General features: G+C 44.7%; 1 protein-coding gene across 1 annotated transcript; it reads right to left on the bottom strand.

The window, feature by feature from the left end:
* Positions 1–41: 41 nt before the first annotated feature.
* On the bottom strand, positions 42–20,657 carry NOA1 (nitric oxide associated 1). The gene is made up of 7 exons (XM_019534230.1): positions 19,579–20,657; positions 15,817–15,981; positions 14,447–14,640; positions 6,943–7,074; positions 4,149–4,265; positions 1,975–2,092; positions 42–1,514 (listed from the first exon to the last, which is right to left on the bottom strand). The coding sequence occupies exons 1-7, from the start codon at positions 20,600–20,602 to the stop codon at positions 1,312–1,314; spliced, it is 1,953 nt and encodes a 650-aa protein (XP_019389775.1). The 5' UTR covers positions 20,603–20,657; the 3' UTR covers positions 42–1,311.
* Between the last annotated feature and the right edge of the window lie 258 nt (positions 20,658–20,915).

The following is a 20,915-nucleotide window of genomic DNA, read 5'->3' as shown; positions in this document are numbered from 1 at the left end:
TAAGATCTCTTACCAGAATTTTCAAAAGGAAGCTAATAAAGTCCTAGAAACCAGATTTTTATTATGCGAACACACTTTCACAAATCAAGCATAAGAAAGGAATCAAAGTATTCATAATCACAAAGGTTAGCATCTACCCTTTATGTTTGAGGGCGACCATGTTTTCATTATTGTTTCTTATTTAACACCATAGTGGCTTCACTGCATTTTTACCTATGGCTGGTGCTAATGGGGCACAAGGCTGAAGTAGCCACAGAAGCACTGGGTACTAGACTGCCAGGCTAGCATCTTGTACTTTAGTCACACGCTAACTGGTGACTTCCGATGTTCCCTTCTCTTGACTGGAGGCCTCATGTACATCCTGAATGACTCAGCACCTAAAGTTTTTGTAAACTGCTGATGACTGATTTACTGTTTAATCTGGTAGAGGTTATGTCTAAATCAGGCACTTCCTCTCCTTCCACAACATCCACATCATCTTCCCAACAATGCCCTCTTCATCCAGTTAACTTCTCAAGTGCCATGGAACCTTCTGTCCTCCAGGATCCCAGACTACAGCTTTCCACAGGCTCTTTCTTCTCTTAAATAGGAGCCACATTCTTTTCCTTTCTCGAGCCGACTATGCAGCACTACAGGGGATGTAATCTGACAGCTGGGAGGATCCTGCAGTGAATGAATGACGTCATTTCAATACAACATCTTACAAGGGCACCTGAAGGTTCACTGATCCACTAAAACCAAGAGTTTTCAATGAAACGTGGTTGAAGGCTCAACGTCTTTCTTTCAGTTATAGTTACTGGTTCCAGGTATGAGGCATCTATGTTAGTCACTCATTTCTTGCTGCAAGCCCTAACATGCCACACATCTCCCAGTCAAATATCTGTCTACAGCATGGAAAGAGTGACACAAACACCCTGCTGCTGCTGCCACTATAGTCATTCTTCCCATCCTGACACCAGCTTTCCTCCACCCAAGTTAGGGAAACAAGTAGGAGGTCAAGTGGCACAGGCCTGTCTGTGGAAAACAGAACTGTAATCAGTAAGGCAGGACATCTCAATGGGAAGTTTAGATGGCAAAACATGCAATACTATCAGTAGGACTATACACAGTCCTATGCAAACTACAAGCTTATGTGAAAGGTCTTGAAAAGGTTCCTCAAGAGCCAGTCTGAAAACCAACTTTTTTTTTTTTGAAAAGTCTATACATAGTGCACATGAATGAGCAAAATGAATGCTCCTGTACATGAATGAACAACAAAAACATCCAAGGGCTTCCTGTCTTCTGTGCTTAGAGATCAGATGTCCTTTTCTTCTACTGCTTAGTTATCTTGAATTTTTCCACTAAGGGTGGTAGCTTTTTAGTTCTATAGGCCACACTTCCCTTGATGCGTTTTCCTTTGATGTGAACTACATAGGGCAGAAGAGGCGGCCTGCGCACGGTCAGCCCTGTCCCTTCTGGGACATAAGCTCGTAGGTGCACTTTGTCTTCCAACTGAGCTGTTACTGTAACCCAACCTAGACAGACACGGAGACCAACAGCAGTGAGTTACCATCTCTGAGAAACAAAGGGATAACTGACTAAAAGCAAACTTAAAAATCCCCAAGCACCCCATCCTCAACCCCCACTAAAAATGTCTGCTTGCTGAAACAAGTCAAAGGATGGGTTTTTTCCCCCCCATGAGAGCTAAGCACCCAGCAGTTCTATTAAAGCTAACCAAGGATAATAGGAGCCACTGAATGCAAGGCTCTTGGAACATCTTTGTCCCCAAATGCCTCATGTATAACTACAAGGCAGCAGGTGCTTTGAGAAATGCCCCACCTGGCACAGTTGGTCTAAAGACCTTTCTTAGGTTCAAAGTCATATGATGCACCCCTTGCCAAGTTACACCCGAAAGAAGTCTTCATTCTAGGCAAATGTGCATGGCTAAGGTGGCTACTTTGTATAGGTATATGTTATGAGGAAATGCAAAGTTACCAGCAGAGGAAAGCTTTATGTCAGCCGCTGCCTCATCAGCACCAATTCCTTCCAACATAATGTCCTGAGGAACAAGTGGTGGGAATTCTTTCATGCGTTCTTCACCTCCCATAGGAACCTAATATTCGAACAAAGGAGAAGGGGTTTAAAAATGGAAAGAGAGAGGCTCCTTAAGGACCTCTGAGCAGAAACAAGGCAAAATACAGCAGGTTAGTCCTTCCCATTCCAATCTCCTTACATAATGGACAAGTTACACGAATAAGGGCTCCCGAGTAACATTTTTGTTAAAATGGCACTTGTACAGTTAAAGGTTGTGTTCTCCAGAAATGGATGTCAAAGTAATAAACATATCACTGGGATATCAAAGTCACATATGACCTACATACCCCGAGAAATCGTTATTACAGTAATAACAGCAACTGTCTTATTTGGATGTTAAGATTCAGTTCTGGCCTACCTCAAGAAAGATACTTTAAGTTACTGATTTCTATAAGAGTACTGAAGTTTATGTTTAGTGGTCATCCTCCACAATGACATATATTTTCATAAAGGCAAGGCAAAATCATTGTGCATTGTGTCAGATATGTCAATACCAGCAGCACACCGACAACTGGAAGAGCTCAGAGGCCAGCAACAAAAACTAAGTGTTCTCTACAGAAACCAGCTGATAATTCAGGAGTTTGGCATGTGTTAACAGTCCTGCTTCCAATTCACAAACTATTTTTCAGGAAAGCAGAAATGGTTATAATTAAGGGATTTTGAATACTCATTCTCTGGAGCATTTGTTATAATGTTAGTGGCAACGCACCAATAAAATGAGTTAAAAAACAGCAACGCATGTACACAGAGGACGAAAGGGGACCTTTTATAATGTAGTATGCTCTAGAAACTGGTAAACTCAAGTGAGGAGCAGACGTTTGTACTAAAGCAGACACTGCCTTGTCTTTGCTAGATGCCTAGATTGTCAATTAGCATAGTAAGACTAACACAGACAAACTTCATACTTTTCCAGAGAAAGCCTAACCCATGAGGATATTATCCTTTTAAAAAAAATCCTATTCACACCACACACCAGACCATATCTGATTAAAACAAACTCTGAATCCAACTTTTAAACTCCACATCTGAAGTGAAAGGCAATTCATCAAAGGTTAATTTTCTCTCCTAAAAGACATGCAACTAAAACTTGTTATGAGTAAGGAACCCAGCATTAATTACAAATCTTAGAGAAAACTACAAACAACAATGCAGCCATCCAGTCCTCCTCCCCACAGCATGGGATCGCATTATACAGTCTTTTCTGATCTCTCCCAAGTTTAGTTCTGGAACGCTTGAACAATGGGACTGCCATTATCCTCAGTTTTTCCTGTCTCTCAATTCCATCCCATTGCTCCTATTTATAGCCCTCTCCCTCCTGCACCCTGCAAATTCCTCTTCCATTGTGCTTCACAGACAGCTGTGAGTGCCCAGTTTTTCCTTCTGCCCTCTGATGTTCTGTCTGAGTTCATCAGTCCTTTCTGGTATGTACTTGCATAGCACAGGATGCAGTTTCACAAGGTGCTTCACCAGAGCTTCAGAGAAAGGGTCTCTCTCTATCAGCTGTGATGCAATGCCTTGGCAAGTGTAGGCCAAATCCTATTTGCCATGTATTTCCTGTTTGGGGGGCACTGCTCCCCAATTTGCAAGCTTCTAAATGACAGTGGTAGAATTTGTTCTATCCCTAGCTGCAAGACTACGTGGCTAATGTATTTCAATGGGCTCCCATGGGACAGCAGAGCAGGGAACTGACTCCAAGTTCACCAGGTATCCCAACCCCTCATGCCATGCCTGGGACTATAAACACAAGTAGCCCCAGGTTCTGAATTATTTTAATTTTAAAAGGGGAAAAATACTGTGTTGTGACCAATCATAAGATTCTTGTTTTCACTCCTGTCTCCCCAAGTCAGAGTAGAAATAAGGCAAGTGCTAGTTCATTCCCCCTCAGAAGCAGAAGAATGTTAATTAGGAAGAATCACTGAACAGACTATGTATAGACGATGTGGGTTGAAGGCATGGCAAAACTTCTGTTGTGCTAGGTCTAGGAAGCCCATAATGGCTGCCTGTCAAACTACAGAACAGACCACATGAGGAAACCTCCCTCTGCATACTTGGACACAACACAGATGTCCTCTTACCTTCAATAAATCGTTACCGGCATGCTTCTGATAGAAGGCATCTGCTTTCTCCAGGGAAGTAACATGAACTGGCAGCAGGCGAGAAGCCATAACAGAAAACCAGGAAGACTGTTCTCCCTAAGATGTAATAGAGAGGTTCTTGTTGACTATAATGAATACTGCAAGGATAGTTCCAGGATATTTACCCCTTCTCCCACATCCACTTTTCCCCTTCACTGTGCTGAAACCCTGCCATGCTAACATGGTTTTCCTCTCTACGTACACAGGCAGGGCCATCACTTTTAAAATGCATCAGTAACACTGTTATAACATACCACAGCTTCCTTGCAAAGGGTGGAGCTGAGTCTCCAGCGCTAAAGAGAGCCCTCTGCCGCCTGGAGCTCCTGCAGTCAGCACTCTTATTTAATGGCTTGCCCGACCCATACCTCTTTCTCAGCCCACTCTCCAGATCCCACAGAAATCTCCCACACCTGGAGGTACACAGGGCTGAACAGAGGTTTCTGGGCTAGAGACCAGTTCCCCACATTTGCAGGCAAACATGTCCAAAAGGATCAACGAAAAGGTTTATTTCAACACTTCTTGCACACCGCAGCCACAAAGCGCCCTCTAAAAAAGCCCTACAGTGTGCCACTAGCAAAGTGCAGGAGAGTCAAGGGCATCACCAAGCCTTGCCAACTGTAGCAGTGGCAGGAAATGAGTTAGGTGAAGGTATATTCAGATGATCTTAGGAGAAGAATCCTACTCCATGCCTCAGATAGTGGCAAAAAAACTGGTCCATGCCACACTGACCCAGGGAAAAATTCCTTCCTGGCCCCCTTGTTCACACTTGGTTTAACTCTGTTAGGTGTAATCCCAACTTCTCCAAAACCAGAAATGGCTGTGATGGGGTTAAAGCTTGATCTGCAATGTTTGCAAGAAGAGTGAGAATAGAGCAGCAGACTGCCCCTCCTCCATGTAGCTGGGAAGAAAAGGGCAGGAAGCACAGCCCACAGCAGCCATTAGCAAGTCCTCAGGCCTCCCTTCCAGCACAGAAATCAGCTCCCTCACTTAAAACACACAAGCCAATTTTGGGTGGCTAATTTTTGGCAAAAGGTGCAGGTAAAATGCACATAAATATAATAATATATTTATTATGGGAAATCCTTTTTATGGTTATGTTTAATTTCTGGAATAGGTGCGCAATGCCATAAGAACACTGACAACTGGTGTTTTTTTTTTTTTTACAAAGCTGAATAAATAAAAATGTCCATTAAGACACTTGCAGAGAATGTATTCCTGCAACATACACCACTACCCCCATCCTGTGTTGCCACCAACCAGTAGTTATTTCTTTATCTGAGGAAATTCTAAACCAAATTTATTTCTGTTTGCTATTTCTATGATACTTAGGTCCTTTTTTTGCAAAAGGATGCAAATTAGCATAAATATTTAATGCCACTGCAAAACCATACTCCAGGAAGAACTAAGTGAAGCCACCTATAATAATCACACTTCTACATAAGATGTTTTACTCAAGATTACTCTGAATGAAACTGATTAAAGGTACTATATTGGGCTACAACATTCCTAGCTCTGGGTTACTGTGCGTTTTTTCCTCCAAGGCACTTTTCTTTAAAATGTTTCATTAATGAGCTAGTAATCTTATGGACTGCAAACAGATGTCTCATTTGAGGTGATTCTGATTGTCCTGGATTTTGACTTGGATCAGAAAAGGAGTGACAGCCACCTACACACATAGCTCTTCCAAGCTACATGATTGCTCCTCTGCCAGCTGGGAGCTGAAACCATGTGCGCTGGGGCAGCACTTGCCCAGACGCAGTTTCCCTCCCACCCCGAGTGGCACAGCAAGGGCAGGAGGAAGAGAAGGAGCTGCTGGATGTAGAGGAGCTGAGCAGTACTCATGTGGCTGCAGCTGCACCAGAAGCAGCCCCGCTGGTAAGCTGTGCACACTGGTCAGTGCTGGGGCCATCAGCAGGAGGACAGCATGGGTTGCCCCGGGCAAGAGCAGGTGGGGCTTGGCTCCATGTGGAGCACCACATGGGCAGCTGTGGGCCGCATGGGACAGGGTTGCGGGGGGGCATGGAGAGGAAGCAAATTGCATTGTCTAAGCAAGTTCTATTGCACGCAGCCCCATGCTTCCCCCTCCTCTCCACCTCTTTCCCACCATCCCCGGCTGGCTCCTGGGACCTAGCGCATGGGCAGGCCCTCCCATACACACCTTACCCCTCCACACAATATACAGGAGTAAGACTTTATTTTGAGCTATTATGCAATTGCTTATACACTACTCAAAAAACACATAAACCAGGAAATAATTAAAAAACAAATTAAAATGTTATTGTAGGTTTGATTTTTTAAGTATGTGATTTATTTTTTTACCTAAAATTTTCAAAATGATACCTTCTGAAAGACTGTGTGCGTGACCCTTGACAGCTCACCAAAACTTAAGCAGCCTGCCAGCAGAAATTGCCCACCCCTTCCCTAGAACAACTTATTGTTAACTTGAATGCCTGGTAATTAACTTACAGACACACGGTGTTAATGAAGCCCTCTGGAGGAAGTGTTAGCATATATCATCTCATAGCCTTCAAAGGTACTTAAAAACAGGACAATGGATCCTGACAGAAATTTAATTTTTTTTTTTTTTTTTTTTTTTACAGCCAAGAGCAGAAATTACCAAAGAAACACAGAAGGCCTTACAAAAACAGCCTATTGATGAGGCTAGTTTATATATATTAACAAAGTATATGCAGGATCTTATTAACAGAACATAAAGAACCCATTTTTTCCTTACCTGTAGGTAATCTATGCGCCCCAAAGCACCTAAAAACAAAACCATTCCAGGCTTAAGCACAAATGTCCTTGGAACAATGGCCTGTGTTGGCAAAACAAGATTTACTTCTTTCTCTGTCAGAAGATTTAAAACCTGCAAAGCAAATTGTATAGCCGTTACTCATGCTGGATGTTTTCACAAAATCAATGAAACCAAGACTGTCTTTATGGATAAGAGGGGAGACCAAATACAGCTGAATGCAGACAGTCTAGGCAAAATGCTCTCTCACAAGTTTATAGACAAGTGGTACTAAGTATACCGCTCACCCATGGCAAGAATGTAGCTTGTATCTTTCTTAAACATTCCCACACTCTAGGATATAATAGTCAGTCTGCACAATGGACAGCACAAACTAAAAACATGGTTCAGTCACGACTTCATAGTTAATGGACTGGTCTTGCACCAACTGTATTGCTTTTTGGCCTTTTAGCTCAGATCAAGCGTGTACTGCTACTGGAATCATGTTGCAGTGACTTTGTCTAATACCAAAGACAGTGGAAGGTCCCCAGTATGTTTCAACACAAACGCCATTGCTGGTAAAAAAAGAAAAAAAAAAATCTGCAGTGGCAGTTAGATCTCAGAAGTAAAAAGCTGCAGTGCACAGAGCTCTCACTGCCTCTGCCCAGGGATCTTTGTTAATTTCTTGGATAATGAAGTCACTGGGTACATCTACACATTCATTAATGCACTTTTGCTAATGTGCATTAAATTTAGTACCTCCATTGTGAGGTACCAGGAAAAGGCACATTAGCTTATTTTAATGTGCTTTAGCAAAAACATACAGGGTTTTTGTGACACTTTAATGTGCATTAAAGTAGGCTAATGCATATTAAAAAGCATGTTTAGATGAGTCCAGTATTATCTGCCATGTTTCCTGCTCACCCACATCAAACTTTGTTAATGTGATGAGCCTGCAGCTGGAGGTATATCAAATAACATTTCATATTAAAATTCAGTAGTGATTAACAGCCTTATGCTGATTCTGGGCTACAGGAGGGTATTTTAGGTACTAACTGGCTTTCTACCGCAGAATACAAACATTTAAAATAGTTTAAAACTGATTAAAAGCTTGAAGGGCCTCTTGACCCATTCCTGCCATCACAACATACGCTGGGATTATCCTTTCTGAAATGATAACTGTAGCTAGTTGATCAGCATGTGTTTGTAAGCTACAGAGAATGATTGTTTTCAGGACACTAGTTCCCCACACATGGCAGAATATTCCTTTTTAAAACTCATAGCTCTCTTAGAGCTGTGCTTACTTTCTGTTGTTACAATTATCTAGAATGGGATGAATGGTGAATGATGATTATTCTATCTAATGTCCAATTTGAAAAATTGGAAAAAAAATGGTTCAGGTCAAAATTAAATCTTTTCTCAGACCTGAAGAAGGGTGTTTTGTATCTAAATCTCTTCCAAACATGCAATTGATCCATTACAAACATATCACCCACAAAAATCCTTGTCTTTAGCTTTGTATTTCGTTTTGTTTTTTGACAAAAATCACCCTGTGCCCATCTGAAACATTTTGTATGACTGGAAAATTAACTGGCTTTTTCAATTTTGGATTATTTTAACTTTTTTGATTAACCTTTTTTGCTTAACACTAAAGGAGACTTTTAAATGTAGTCAAAGGAGCAAAAAAAAAATGAACCACCCCCTAAAACCTGTTCTGAAAATTTTGAAATGAAGCATATTGGCATTTCTGAAAGTAACCTTCACACTTTTCAAAGTTCCAACAATTGGCCCCATTATTTTTTTGGCAAAACTATGGGTGCTGATTTGATCTGAATTAGTGAGGAGTTGAAGTTACCCCAAAACTCTTTTATTTGTGTGTGAACCTGCTGCTTCTCAATGAAAATTTTCACCTGGCTCTACTTGTAAGAGCAAGGAGGATTTTGAGCGACAGAAACATTCTGTGCTTACTGTATATGCTGAGCTCCAGTCAGTACATCTGAGTTAAATTTCATTTGTACAGCCTAGCCCCTTATTCCATTTTCCACAAATTATCAATGATGCTCAAACAGCTTGAATCAGAGCATCCCAATTCCTGACGCGCTGCACCGCAAAACACTGCCTGAGTTGCACAGTGGCTAGGTTTGCACAGGGATGTCAAACTCACCCAGTGCCCCAGGCCCCAGAGCAGGACCACAGGGCTCCCTGTGGACCAGATCCACAGTGGAAGTGGTAGCAGGGGCAGCAATTGCGGTGGAGTCAGCAGTGGAGGTTGTCAGGCAAGCAACTGCAGCCAAGTAGCTGCTTGCTGTGGCCAAGGCCAGGCAACTGGTGGTAACACCAGAGCAAGCACCTGCAAGGTGAGCAGGGCTGTGTTGGTACCATGTCTAATGGGGCTGTGGTTTCTGTTGTATGCTCTGCCCCTTGCTAGCCATGCTCCCAAATTCCTTGGCTTGCCCACCAGGCCAGAAGGAAGCACTGTGTGAGTCATATCTAGCCCGCAGACTATATGTTTGACACCCTGGGGTAGCAGAACAGAGTGCCTAGATCCATGCTATATTCCTAGCTCAACACAATTAGCAGCCATGGACTCCCACTGAGCTCCTTCAACAGGCCATGACTCGAGGTAGAAACCTCTGTATGGAAGGAACTGAGCTGAGCAACCCTAAGTGACTGCCAGTGTGAAAAAGCCACCTGCATTTCAAGCTGTCTATGACTTTTGCTTATATGGGCTTAGAGGCTGCTGTATAGAAAGAATGAAACTTCTAAACAAGTTCACAAAGTGCACCTCGATCTTGCTAAGACCCTTGCTTGCAGTATGGTTTGGTAATGTGGTTAATGCCTGGTTTTCCTGCAAATCTGTACTGAAGAGCTGAAGGATCTTTTACTTGAACCAGCCACTATTTGAGCGAAGCTTGGTTTCTAAGTACTCCTTCTTTAGTACAGATGGGACCAACTTCAGTTTGAAAGATCTTTACAGCCTCCATAAAACTCAAAGCTTAACACTGCAAGCTCTGCAGATACTTTGCAGTATCTGCCAATATAGGGCACAAAATTTGAGAGTTATTAACCCCTTGCTACAGTTTGCAGAAATGTAACTCTTTCCTCTTGTTCTCTTGAAAAGCCTGATCATCATCAATAATTCTGAGAAGAGATCTGCTGGCAACGTGGCTGCCAAAACCTCCCCGCACAAAAGTACATAAGAAGTAAAAACAGAATTTCTCCCTCTCCCAAAGAAAAATATCTGGTGGGCAGACAATCAGACCTCTTCTGCAGCTAAAAGGAACAGTGAATGTAAAGAGACAATGTTATCTGAAACTTGGCATGTGTCATGCCTGCCCTGTCCCAGAGGGAGAGCAGGGGTAATGAAACTCAAAAATGGCTGTAGAAAGTTACTGCACACAAAAAAGCCTATTCACACCCTGGCCTCTTACTGCAGTCTTCTGGGGGGTGGGGTGGAGAAGTACAAAATGTAGTCATTAGCTATTCACTATGAGGTAGCCCAAAGGCACTGATCCCATTCACACAGGACACAAATAGTTATTTGAAGTGTCATTACCCAGGCCACTGAAAAGTCTCTCACAATTTTTCTTAACAGAAACACCTACAATTAACTTTTATTTCACCCTTTTAATCAAAATTTTCCTATGATTTTTTTTATTCCACCTCAAAATGGTTTTCATCCCCTACATTCACAGTTGATTGCATCAGTCTGTATAACAGTTAATACTGAGATTTATAGAAAGTCAACATGAGGCATCAACACTATTCATCCTGTTGAGTTAAATGTGGCAGGGCATTCATCCCCAGTTATTATGTAGAACTGGAGCCCGACTGAAACAGTAACTTGTTAGACAGTGCAACAATTCATGACTGTGGTAGTTCACATCTATTCCAGGACACAGACACAAAAGTTACCACGGGGTAAAGGAGTGAGGGGGCATCATGTGTTAGCAGCTCCACAGTACCTACCTATGGGTATATCCTTGCCCCATAGTAAGTGGAAACTATGCTGTGGCAGCATAGCTCTTTTACATTATTCCTTCACTTACAGCAGTGTAAGAGCGTGCATCTGGACAGTTATCACAGAGCAGCTGATGTGTAGTAAAGGCCCACCCTCCTTCATCTCATGGTAACTTGCTCACATTTCCACATCCAACTAACGTTAGTTGGAAGGGTTTTCTCCCATGTGTTTATACCATATGGGTAATGGTCTCTGGGGTAATGGCCTAAAGGCACTTATAACAGCATAGCTTGTTAACCTACATTTGAGGCTTGGATACTTCAAAAGGGCCTGTCTACCTGCAACCTACATCCCTTCTAGCAGAGGCACTTTATGCCGGTCAAATAATTTTCTGACAATAGACTTTCAATTCCACTCCCCCAGTGACGCATGCTAACACCACTTAAAGACTTTTTTGCTAGCCTAAGTGAACCTATGCTAGGGGCTTTGCCAAAGAGCCACATGATCTTTTTTCTCTTAACCAGACCCATGCTGGCAATGCTTTCTGGAGCACATTGAGCCTTGGAGGAAAGAATGATCCCTATATAAGGCCCAATCTAGGCATAAAAATTGTCTTTATTTTGTTCAAACAAGTATAGATGGTGTCTCCACTAGGAAGATTTCTGGCACAGGTCTACCAGCACAGCTCTGTAGGCTTCAATCCTTTGTAGTACAAGGAAGCCTGAGGCATTTTAATATTGACGAGTGTATCTGCATAACAGGCTGTACTGGTATAACTATTTCAGGAAACAGATGAACTAAGCCAAACATTTCTGCCAGTACAAAATCTGTGGGTACAATAAGCTTCCAAACAGAAAGCATTTTTATTAAAATGAAAGAATAAATTCCATGGAAACAATTTCCTGAAGTCTTAATTAAAAAAAATGAGTTAAACATTTTTAATGCCTGGCTATTCTGAATTGGAGATTTGATTAGCTGAATTGAAATGGGAATATGTTATGCTAAATACTCCAGTTTCTAGACTTTGTCTAATAATAAAAAAGTTTCGTCTGGCTAAAAGCCTAAATATGTTTAAAAATAGCTAATTATATCTGTGCAAATTTGAATGTAGACATGTTAATTAGCATTAGCTTTACAACTGCAAATGAGCCAGGAACTGGGAGAACAACTGTTCACCAGGGCACCCCATGAGAAGACAAGGTCCAGTGGTCACAAATTCCTGGAAGATTGTTTTAGGCTGGACATAAGGAAAAATTTCTTTACTGTCAGAGTCCCCAGGGCCTAGAATAGACTCCCCCTAGATGTAGTACAACCAACTACTCTGGACACTATTAAGAAACAGTTGGATGCTTATCTTGCTGGGATCCTTTGACCCTAGCTGACTTCCTGCCCCTTGTGCAGGGGGCTGGACCTGACAATCTTGCGAGGTCCCTTCCAGCCCTAATGTCTGTGAAATCTATGAGCCAATTAAACAGGTTTACCTACATCTACATAATGGGTCTGCACTGATTTAACTAGACGTATTTTAAAGTGATTCCGTTAAACCAATGCAGCTTTTTAAAACATACAAAAGCCTTACTCACTATTGTTACTGATCCAGCTGTCACTCCAGGTGTGGGCAATTATGTGGGCCAGAGGGCCACTTAGGGAGTTTTGGTGAGCTAGTGCAGGCTGAGACAGCACCCCCTCAACAGCTCACCAGACCTCCTTGAGTGGCTCTGCCCAGGGCCTGGACCCACGCTATCAAAACCTGGTGATCCCGTGGTCTACAGAAAGCTGCCAGAGGCCCTGCGAGACCCATGCAGGCACGGCACGCTCGGCCAGGCAGATGGGATGGGGCTTTAGGCAGGAGAGAACGGTGCCTGGGAACAGGATGGATGGGCAGGGCCAGGGCTGGGAGGCAGTGACAGTGCAGGGCCAGAGCCCAGGGCAGAGCTGCGATCCAATCAATCTCCACACGCTCCTACCTGTAGACCCAGTGCCTGTCACAGAGATGTGCAGGCAGTGTATTGTGACTCTGTGCCAGGCCTGGGTCCTGGCCCCGTGCTGTCACTGCCCCACAATTCTCATCCCAGCCCTGATCCTGGCCATGACCCCGCCATCCCACTCCTGGATGCTGCTCCCCACCTGACTGCTGCCCCATCCCATCTGCCTGTCTGAGTGCACCTTGACTGCATGGGTCTCTATGGAGGAGGGATATAAGTATTGCAAGCCCAGCCAGACTGCAGAGCCCAGGTGAAACCTTGCACAGGGAGGGAGGGAGCATCTGTGAAGGAGCAGCTAATTGCTTAATTCAGGGTTGTCAACTAGGGGTATGCAGACCCCCAGCGGCACCTTGGCAGCAGTGCAGAGAAGCTGCCAACACTTCCGGTTTTGCAGCAAGGGGCAGGGCCACATGATGGACAGAACTCCCAAACAATCAGCTGTGAGGGGTGGGGCCACTGGGGGCCTCTCAGGCAATCAGAGGTGTGGGGGGCCCTGGCTATAAATCCTTGAAAATGGCAGCTGGTCCAGCAATCTGGTTGTGAAATTGGATGGCTGCCTCCAAGTTGGGTAGACCCCTACCTATGACCAATCCTCCAACTTGTTCATTCTGCACACAGCAATATAATAGGGCTGTGTAAAGCTTTGGCTGCTGACTTGATTCAGAGGAGATTCAGCCCGATTTGGTGGCTGAAACTCTGAATCCAAATTGAATCAGGAGACCAATAAAAAGGTCTGAATTGATTCAAAGCTCTCCAAATTGATTTGGAAAAGATTTGGAGAGCTTTGGTGATTTGGGCAGTCCCTGCTTGCAGCTGCAGGGAACTGCATCCGGACTCTGCACTGGTAAGTAAGAGGCAGGGGAGGGAGTGCTGAAGGAGTGGGGAGAGAACCATGGAGGGACCCCCTGCCAGGCCCCATCCCATGCCTGCTCCCCTAGCCCCCCTGAGTGCTCCCTGACCCCTGCCTGCTCTCCCAGCCCACACCCCCCATAGCTGCCCCGCCCAGCCCTAACTCCCAGCTCTGAATTTAAAAAAGCCCCACACTCACTGGCTGCTGCCAGGCAAGGGGGTGAATCCCGCTGCCCCCCACTGCCCCATGCTGCATGGGGGCTCTGCTATGAGCCCCCACCCCCCGCCCACTCTCCCAGCCCCGTCAATAGCTGCCCCACTTGGACCCAGCTCCTGGTTCTTTAAAAGAAAAAGAAACCCTGCACTCGCTGCTGCCACAGCCATCAGGACTTCTGGGGGCTCATGGCAAAGACCCCCACGCAGTGTGGGGCAGCGGGGATCCCCCCCCTGTCTAGCAGCAGCCAGTGAGTGGGGGCTCTTTTTTTTTAAAGAGCTGGGAGGCTGGGACTGGGCAGGGCAGGGGATGGGGCCTGTCCAATTCAGCAACTGCCCCCCACCCTGGAGCATGTATAAAGATGCCCTAAATAAATATCTGAAAGTAAGACTATTTTAGTCCATTACAGTATGAAAAATCTCTTGTAATCAAAGTTGGCTAGGACGGCACTCTTCTCTTGCAAATACAGACTTTCCCAAATGTTAACAGAGTACTTACACAGTTTTCCTTTACAATCCCTGGCGTATCAAAACACCAGCGAGCATCTTTCACTTCACTGTATGTAAATTCCTCTCTCTCTTTGGGCTTGGTAATTGAAACCACAGGCTCCTCTTCCATGGTAAAAGAGAGTGTATCAGGGTTGAAGTCAATGACAGGTTCAGCTTTTTGTTCAAATGTTTGCCCTACTCTTCCTAAATTAAAAGGAAAAATATATTTTAAAAGCTTCATTCTTTGCATTCTTTCTTCCGTACAGACCTAAAGAATAACTATATACTATGTAAGAAAGTAATTTCAATATTATGTGATTAGTGATTACAATTTTAAATACTCCCAAGCCAGAATATTTAAGTTATTTCATATTTCTGCATTTTAATATTTTCCTTGTTCAGTAAAAAGAGGACAGACATTATTATTATTGCCATAACTTGATTTTGGCAATACTGAATGCATCTACATGTGCAATTAGCGTGCCTGAATAAACCTTGGCACAGTTTGCACTGAGTTTATTGTTCCCAGGTGTGCGATTTGGCAGGGAGTCCTGAGGCTCAGGCTGCCAGCCCAGGGCTGCTCTGGCCTGGCTTAATATACTGCAGTGGGGCTGGCTGGGACACAAGTGTGCTTCACTGTGGGGCTAGCCACCAGGCAACCCCTGCATTGAAGCACCCTCATGCCCCAGCCAGCTCCATTAGTATCTACATGTGTGTTGTGGTGGAGTAAATAACTCTGCTGTATGATAGTACTTGTATCTGGCAGTACTTTCCAGAGGAATTAATTAGTTTAATCCATCCTAAAAGCACTACATGTGTAGATGGTGACATTTTACTACGGAGCTAATTAGTCAGCTCTGCAGTAAAGGTCTCATGTAGATTTGCCCACTGTGTGTTACAGCTACCTACAGGGGAGCCAATGTGAGGAGTTCCATTACACTCAGCATGGTACCAATACTTGTAATCCAGATAGTCTTTAATATTTAGAGCCCTTCTAAACAAGTATTTGACAGAGCTGCTCATGTGTATTTGAGGATGTGCATCTTTGCAGAATAAAGCCTTCTTTTTGCAGCTATTACAAACTCCACATGCGTTTGTAAGAGATTTCAAGAAAGATTCTACTTTCCACACTGAACTGTCTCTATGGAAAAGTGGTCTGTAGTTCAAGACTGCTATGCAGCTATGATATTTTGAGGCCATGCCTCATTTATGTCCCTTTACTTGCACAAGCAGTCTTACTAGGAGTCTTTGAAATATTAGCTGAGTTACAGAACACGATCATAGGTCTTAGAACCCCTGTCTAATCTACTATACAGTGAAGTAATGCATCATTTGCATCTGAGATAAAGTATCAATACCTTTCCCATAAATAATACTCACCTATTAAGTAGCCTTGCTTTTTAAAGTAATTCAAAGTTTTTTTTTCATCACTACTAAGTTGCTCTTCATCTTTTTCTGCTTCTGCTTTTAGTCTCGCCTTCCTTTTGAATATTCTGTCAGAAGTAGGGTTGATAAGTGGAAACTTCAGGAGGTTTAAGGTCGTTCCTAAAAAACAAAGTCCACACCATCCAACTATATGACTACACCAACACAATGCGAGTTCAGCAGAAAAAACACACTTTTATATTATGCCTGAAAGAGGGGAAAAAAGCCTCCTGACCATAAATGTTTGCAGGTTATGTAACTGCTTCAATTTTCTGCACAAAAAGGAACAGGCATACAATGAAAAAGTTAAAGTCAGCTAACAGAACAGCTAATAGCTGTGCTCAGAAATGACCAGTCACACTGGCCAGGATCAGCTCAGTGAAATTTTACCATGTTTGACAGTCGTTTTCAGCAAACATGTTAGTTGGACTGTTAGCAAATACCATAGACAGATAACGCTTTTCAGTTACCATCATATTAGCTCACCATGATTAAATGCTGCCAAAACATATTTAGTACCAAGTCACTTAACGTGATTGCTAGAAGCCATCTTCAATAAATTTGTGTAACGTAGACAAGGCCACTACAAACAAATCTTTAAGTCAAACCAAAACTCTTGTGGATTTTTAGGGACAAGGGCTGTTGAAGAGCTGGATATAAAACAAGTCTCATTCAAAAATCACAGGTAAGAGTTGCACACACATCTCTCTGCAACAACTACTGTGGCATATACCAATGGCTCCAGCAAATTCTGTTCTGACTTCTGTTATTAGTGCAGGAATGTGTTAGTGGGACTAGAAGAAAGGGAATCCTGGAACTACAGATTAGTTTTGAACCCTTTCATACTCTGGTGCATGTCATATACAGATAGCACCCAAGAACCTGACATTTTAGCAAGAAGAATTACCTGTGTGTGGGACCATGGTACAAATGCAAAAAAAAAGGCAGAATTCTAAGATGTGTACTTAACCATTAAAAGTTTACTTCTCCTGCTATTATCATACTTATTATTTATGGGTATTTATTTTTCCAAAATGGCCTATAAAGATTTTTGAAGAAGTAATGGATCAAGTTTATAAAAAGTAAAATGTGACGTTTCTTAAGAAACACATTTTGCTTCCAGTTACTTTTTTCTGAAAAGCACTGTAGTTTTGTTGAGACTAGGAACAGAAGACTGGTTTTTTTTATATTCATTAGCCAACATGTTTTAAAAGCCCAGCGTAGACAGCCATATATATATTAACATGTATTAAAATAAAATTGCAAAGTGACATTTTGAAAGAAGCTGGGGAGGAGGGGAGGTCAACATTTTTGGAGGTAAATAACACTGACCAAGATATGACGGATGGATAGCAAACCAGTAGTCTCTGAAATGAAAACAGTATTCCCTACCAAGGTCTGGTCTCTCAAATCACTGCTGACAGCCTTAGCATGAAGGCAAAGGTCTGAATGTGCCTAGGAACTGAACTATCTTCACACTAGGAATAAGTAGATATGAGACAATCTGCTGAGTTGGCACAGTCACTTCTGCACCTCTCTCATCTACCCTATATAAAGTGCCTTGAGCTCTGGCCCTAACACATCAGAATACTTTTCTTCACAAGGGCCAAATCCACTCAGTAACAAAATCAAAAGTGGGGGAGCTCTGTTTCAATTCACACTGCTTATTATTGGATAATGCAGGCAAACATTGCTTTCTCCCAAGTAGACAGCATCATGTGTTTGGCAAAGTTATATATAATATGCTCAAGTCTAGGCCAATGCCAAAAAAATCCACATCACTGGAGGACCAGATACATATTTAAGGGTCTCTATCCTGACTTAAAACTACCAGGCTTAAAAGTTAAATGGAATACTCCATTTCTAAAGCTCTACAGGTCATCTTTCTTCCCTCCGTACCCTTCCATGCCACAGCGGGCCTGGGAAAAGGAAAAGTGGCGGTGATGGATCCCCAAGCGCTGCTTCCCATGAAGGCCTGGGATGAGGGAGGTGGGGGCTCTGGTGACACTGCCTGGGAGAGGAATGCATGTGAACAATTCCTGGAGATGCAGGAGGTGCTGACTGCTCAACGTGGGAGCTGCAAAGTACAGAATCTTTTCTTGTGAATTTCTGGAGAAGCTGAAAGCTTCACACAAGCAGGCAGCATTTCACATAAGTTTGTAACCCAATCTCAGGCAAGGCCCTTCAGCAAAAACTCCTGCAGCAAGTCACAGGCACCTTACTAAAGCTTATACATCTCTGATTTAGTTAGTCTATAGGGTGCATCTCCACCCTCTGCCTTCAGCACTGTAAGTCAGACACACGCACACAGGTACAAAGGGACAGGACAGGAAGAGATTGAATACTGAATGACAGGCCAGGAACACTAAAATATTAGGAAGTGCCAGAATTAAGGTTTCTTGACCAACCTTAATTTATTCCCCAGTGTGTATGCAGTATGTCATATCTATCTCATCCTGTTCTTTCCACTGGTCCCTTGCCTCATTCACTGTCCATGTTAGATGATACCCACTGAATGGGTAGCTGTATGTTTCTTTGGTTACTTGTGCAGCTGTAGCCTTTATTTATTTTATTACACAGCATCTAAAGCCTGCACTGATCAGAGTTACACATTTTCTCTTGGGCACTTCCAAAGGTATTTTGCAAACATTTGTGAATCTATCTTCACAACAACTCTATGAAAAAAGAGGGTAGTATTATTTCCAATTTACAGATCAGAACCTGAGGCAGAGATGAAGGAAAAGTAACCAAGCGTCTACTACTATGGATGTCTACTTTGAGAAGGGTCCAGCTTTTTTCCGTCTGTAGCATTACATGCAAAGTTATAGCTAACTAAGAGGAGTGCCCAACAATTCTGCATATCAAGGTCCAGGTAACTCAACCAGGAGTGATGCATGATTTGTGTTCAACAGTGAACATCTTGGTTTAAATATCAGTACTAGTATCACAGAGGAAGTCCTTAGATGGGATCCAGTTTTCAACTGCCAGAACCACTAAGCTGTTCCTTTTCTTCTGCTTCACTAATTGGATACCTTCCAATTTCTGAAACAAGGGACCCAGAAATCACACAGCCACCTGCATCACTGCTACACAATTCTTGCAGCACTGCTTTCCTTCCTGTGCACTGCACAAGGAAGGGGTCCACTGGCAAAAAACAAACAAACCACATAATAGGAGACAAACATAAGGAGAGTCAGGATAAAAGACAGACCATAGGCTGGGCCATATTACTGGGCTGACTTTATGTTCTGAGTTCGTGCAGCATCTTGGGTGACTGGTCCTTCAACATAAGTAAGTGCCACATTGGATCAGACTAGTGGTCTATCTAGCCCAGTAGCACCCCAAACTGACCTCCCATGCTTCCTTCAGCATGTGCCACAATCCAACCCCAGTGGCTGGTGCATGTTGTGTGGGGCTGGACCTGGTGCTACAGCCACTCCACAGGTGGTTGGTTGGTCCCAGCCTGGCCCATAGACTAGCTCAGGGATGCTCATCTAGCCTGTGGGGCCCTATGAGTTTGACACCCCTGCTTTAGAAGGAGAGCACTGAACAGAGTATATCTAGAGTGACCTATCCCATCATACCCTCCAATGCATCCATCATTGATTCAGGGAGGCAAGTAACAACAAAACAAATAGAAAATAAAACCCAAAGCCAACTTGGCCCAGAAAAGCGTGCAGCGCAATGGGACAACTGACACAAGTCCTCAGCTCTGACCTGGCCAGGGAGAGATGGTGGCTCTGTTGATCACTTCTGAGGCTCTGGATTTGCAGTAGTCGGACTGGAGCAGGGTGTTGAAGAGGGTGGACTTGCCTGAGTTGGTGGCACCCACAAGATACACATCCCCATTGCACTTCCAGGAGCGCTGCAGCTTGGAGATCAGCTCCTCCACCCCATAGCCCGTCTTGGCGCTGATCAGGTGCATGTCCACCAGGTGCTGCCTGCCTGCCAAATTGCTGACACCTTTGACAACGGGGTGGATGCCTGCCTGGGCACAGCTGTGCAGCAGCTGCTTTCGAAAGTGCTTCAGGTAGTCACGCGAGTCCGGGGGCAGCAGGTCCACCTTGTTGCCCAGGACCATTACGTTGACGGTGGGGCCCAGCAGCTCGGGTAGGTTGGGCAGCACTGTGTCAGGCAGGTCCAGTACATCGGCCACATAGAGCACCAGCGGGGCACGGCTGTGGCGGGGTGGCTGGCGCAGGGCAGTGCTCACCAGGCTGCGGTACTGGTCCCGTGACACCTCCAGGCGCAGCGCCTTCTGGTGATGCACCAGGAGCCAGCAGCGCTGGCACACAGCATCCCGCAGCCCTCCCTGGCCCTCAGGCTCCCCCAGCAGGGAGAGGTATTTCTCACTGGGCATGTAGCCTGGCATGGCAGGGTCCTGGCAGTGCAGCTCTGCCCCGCAGCCTGAGCAGCTCACGCCACTGGTTGGTACGGATGGATCCGGCTGCCCCACCGGCCTGTGCTCCCTCCGCTCCTGGTACCGCCTCTTCCGGGGGGGCTTCTTCGGCGCCACCTCAATGCCCCATGGTTCCTCCAGTTCCTCGGGCAGGTACTCTGAGATCACGAAAAACTCCTCCTCGTTGCTGGCACTCCCCAGGTGGTCCCACGGCACGGAGGCCAGCCCGGCCGGCAGTGACGGGCAGCGCAGTCCGGGCCGCAGTTTAAGCGGGGCACCAAGAGCTCGGGCCCGGGCCTGGGCCCCGGCCAGCAGCAAACGGCTCAGGCACAGGCGGTGCATGGCCGCGGCGGTGGCTGCCACCCGCGTGGGGCGTGCGGAGCACGCAGCGCGGGGCGGGGCGCAGCCGCTCGGGGGCGGGCCACGGGCTCTGTGCCCGGCTCCCGCGGGGGGAAGGCTCCGCAGCGGCTGAAGCCGCCTTTGAGGGCGCTGATTTCCCGCCGCTTGCCCTGCCTGGCACGCAGTAAAGGTGGAGGTTCCAAGTTGGAATCCCGAGTGTCCCCAACGTTCGGGACAAAGGTGGAGGTTCTAAATGAGAATCTTGAGTGTCTCCAACGTTCGGGATAAAAGCGGCGGTTTCAGATGGGAATCCCGA

The sequence above is a fragment of the Crocodylus porosus genome, unplaced genomic scaffold, assembly GCF_001723895.1.
Source record: "Crocodylus porosus isolate Cpor-Errol unplaced genomic scaffold, CroPor_comp1, whole genome shotgun sequence".
Classification (NCBI taxonomy): domain Eukaryota; kingdom Metazoa; phylum Chordata; order Crocodylia; family Crocodylidae; genus Crocodylus; species Crocodylus porosus.
Note: the sequence above shows the minus strand (reverse complement) of the source record. Positions and strands in the feature narration are given on the sequence as shown.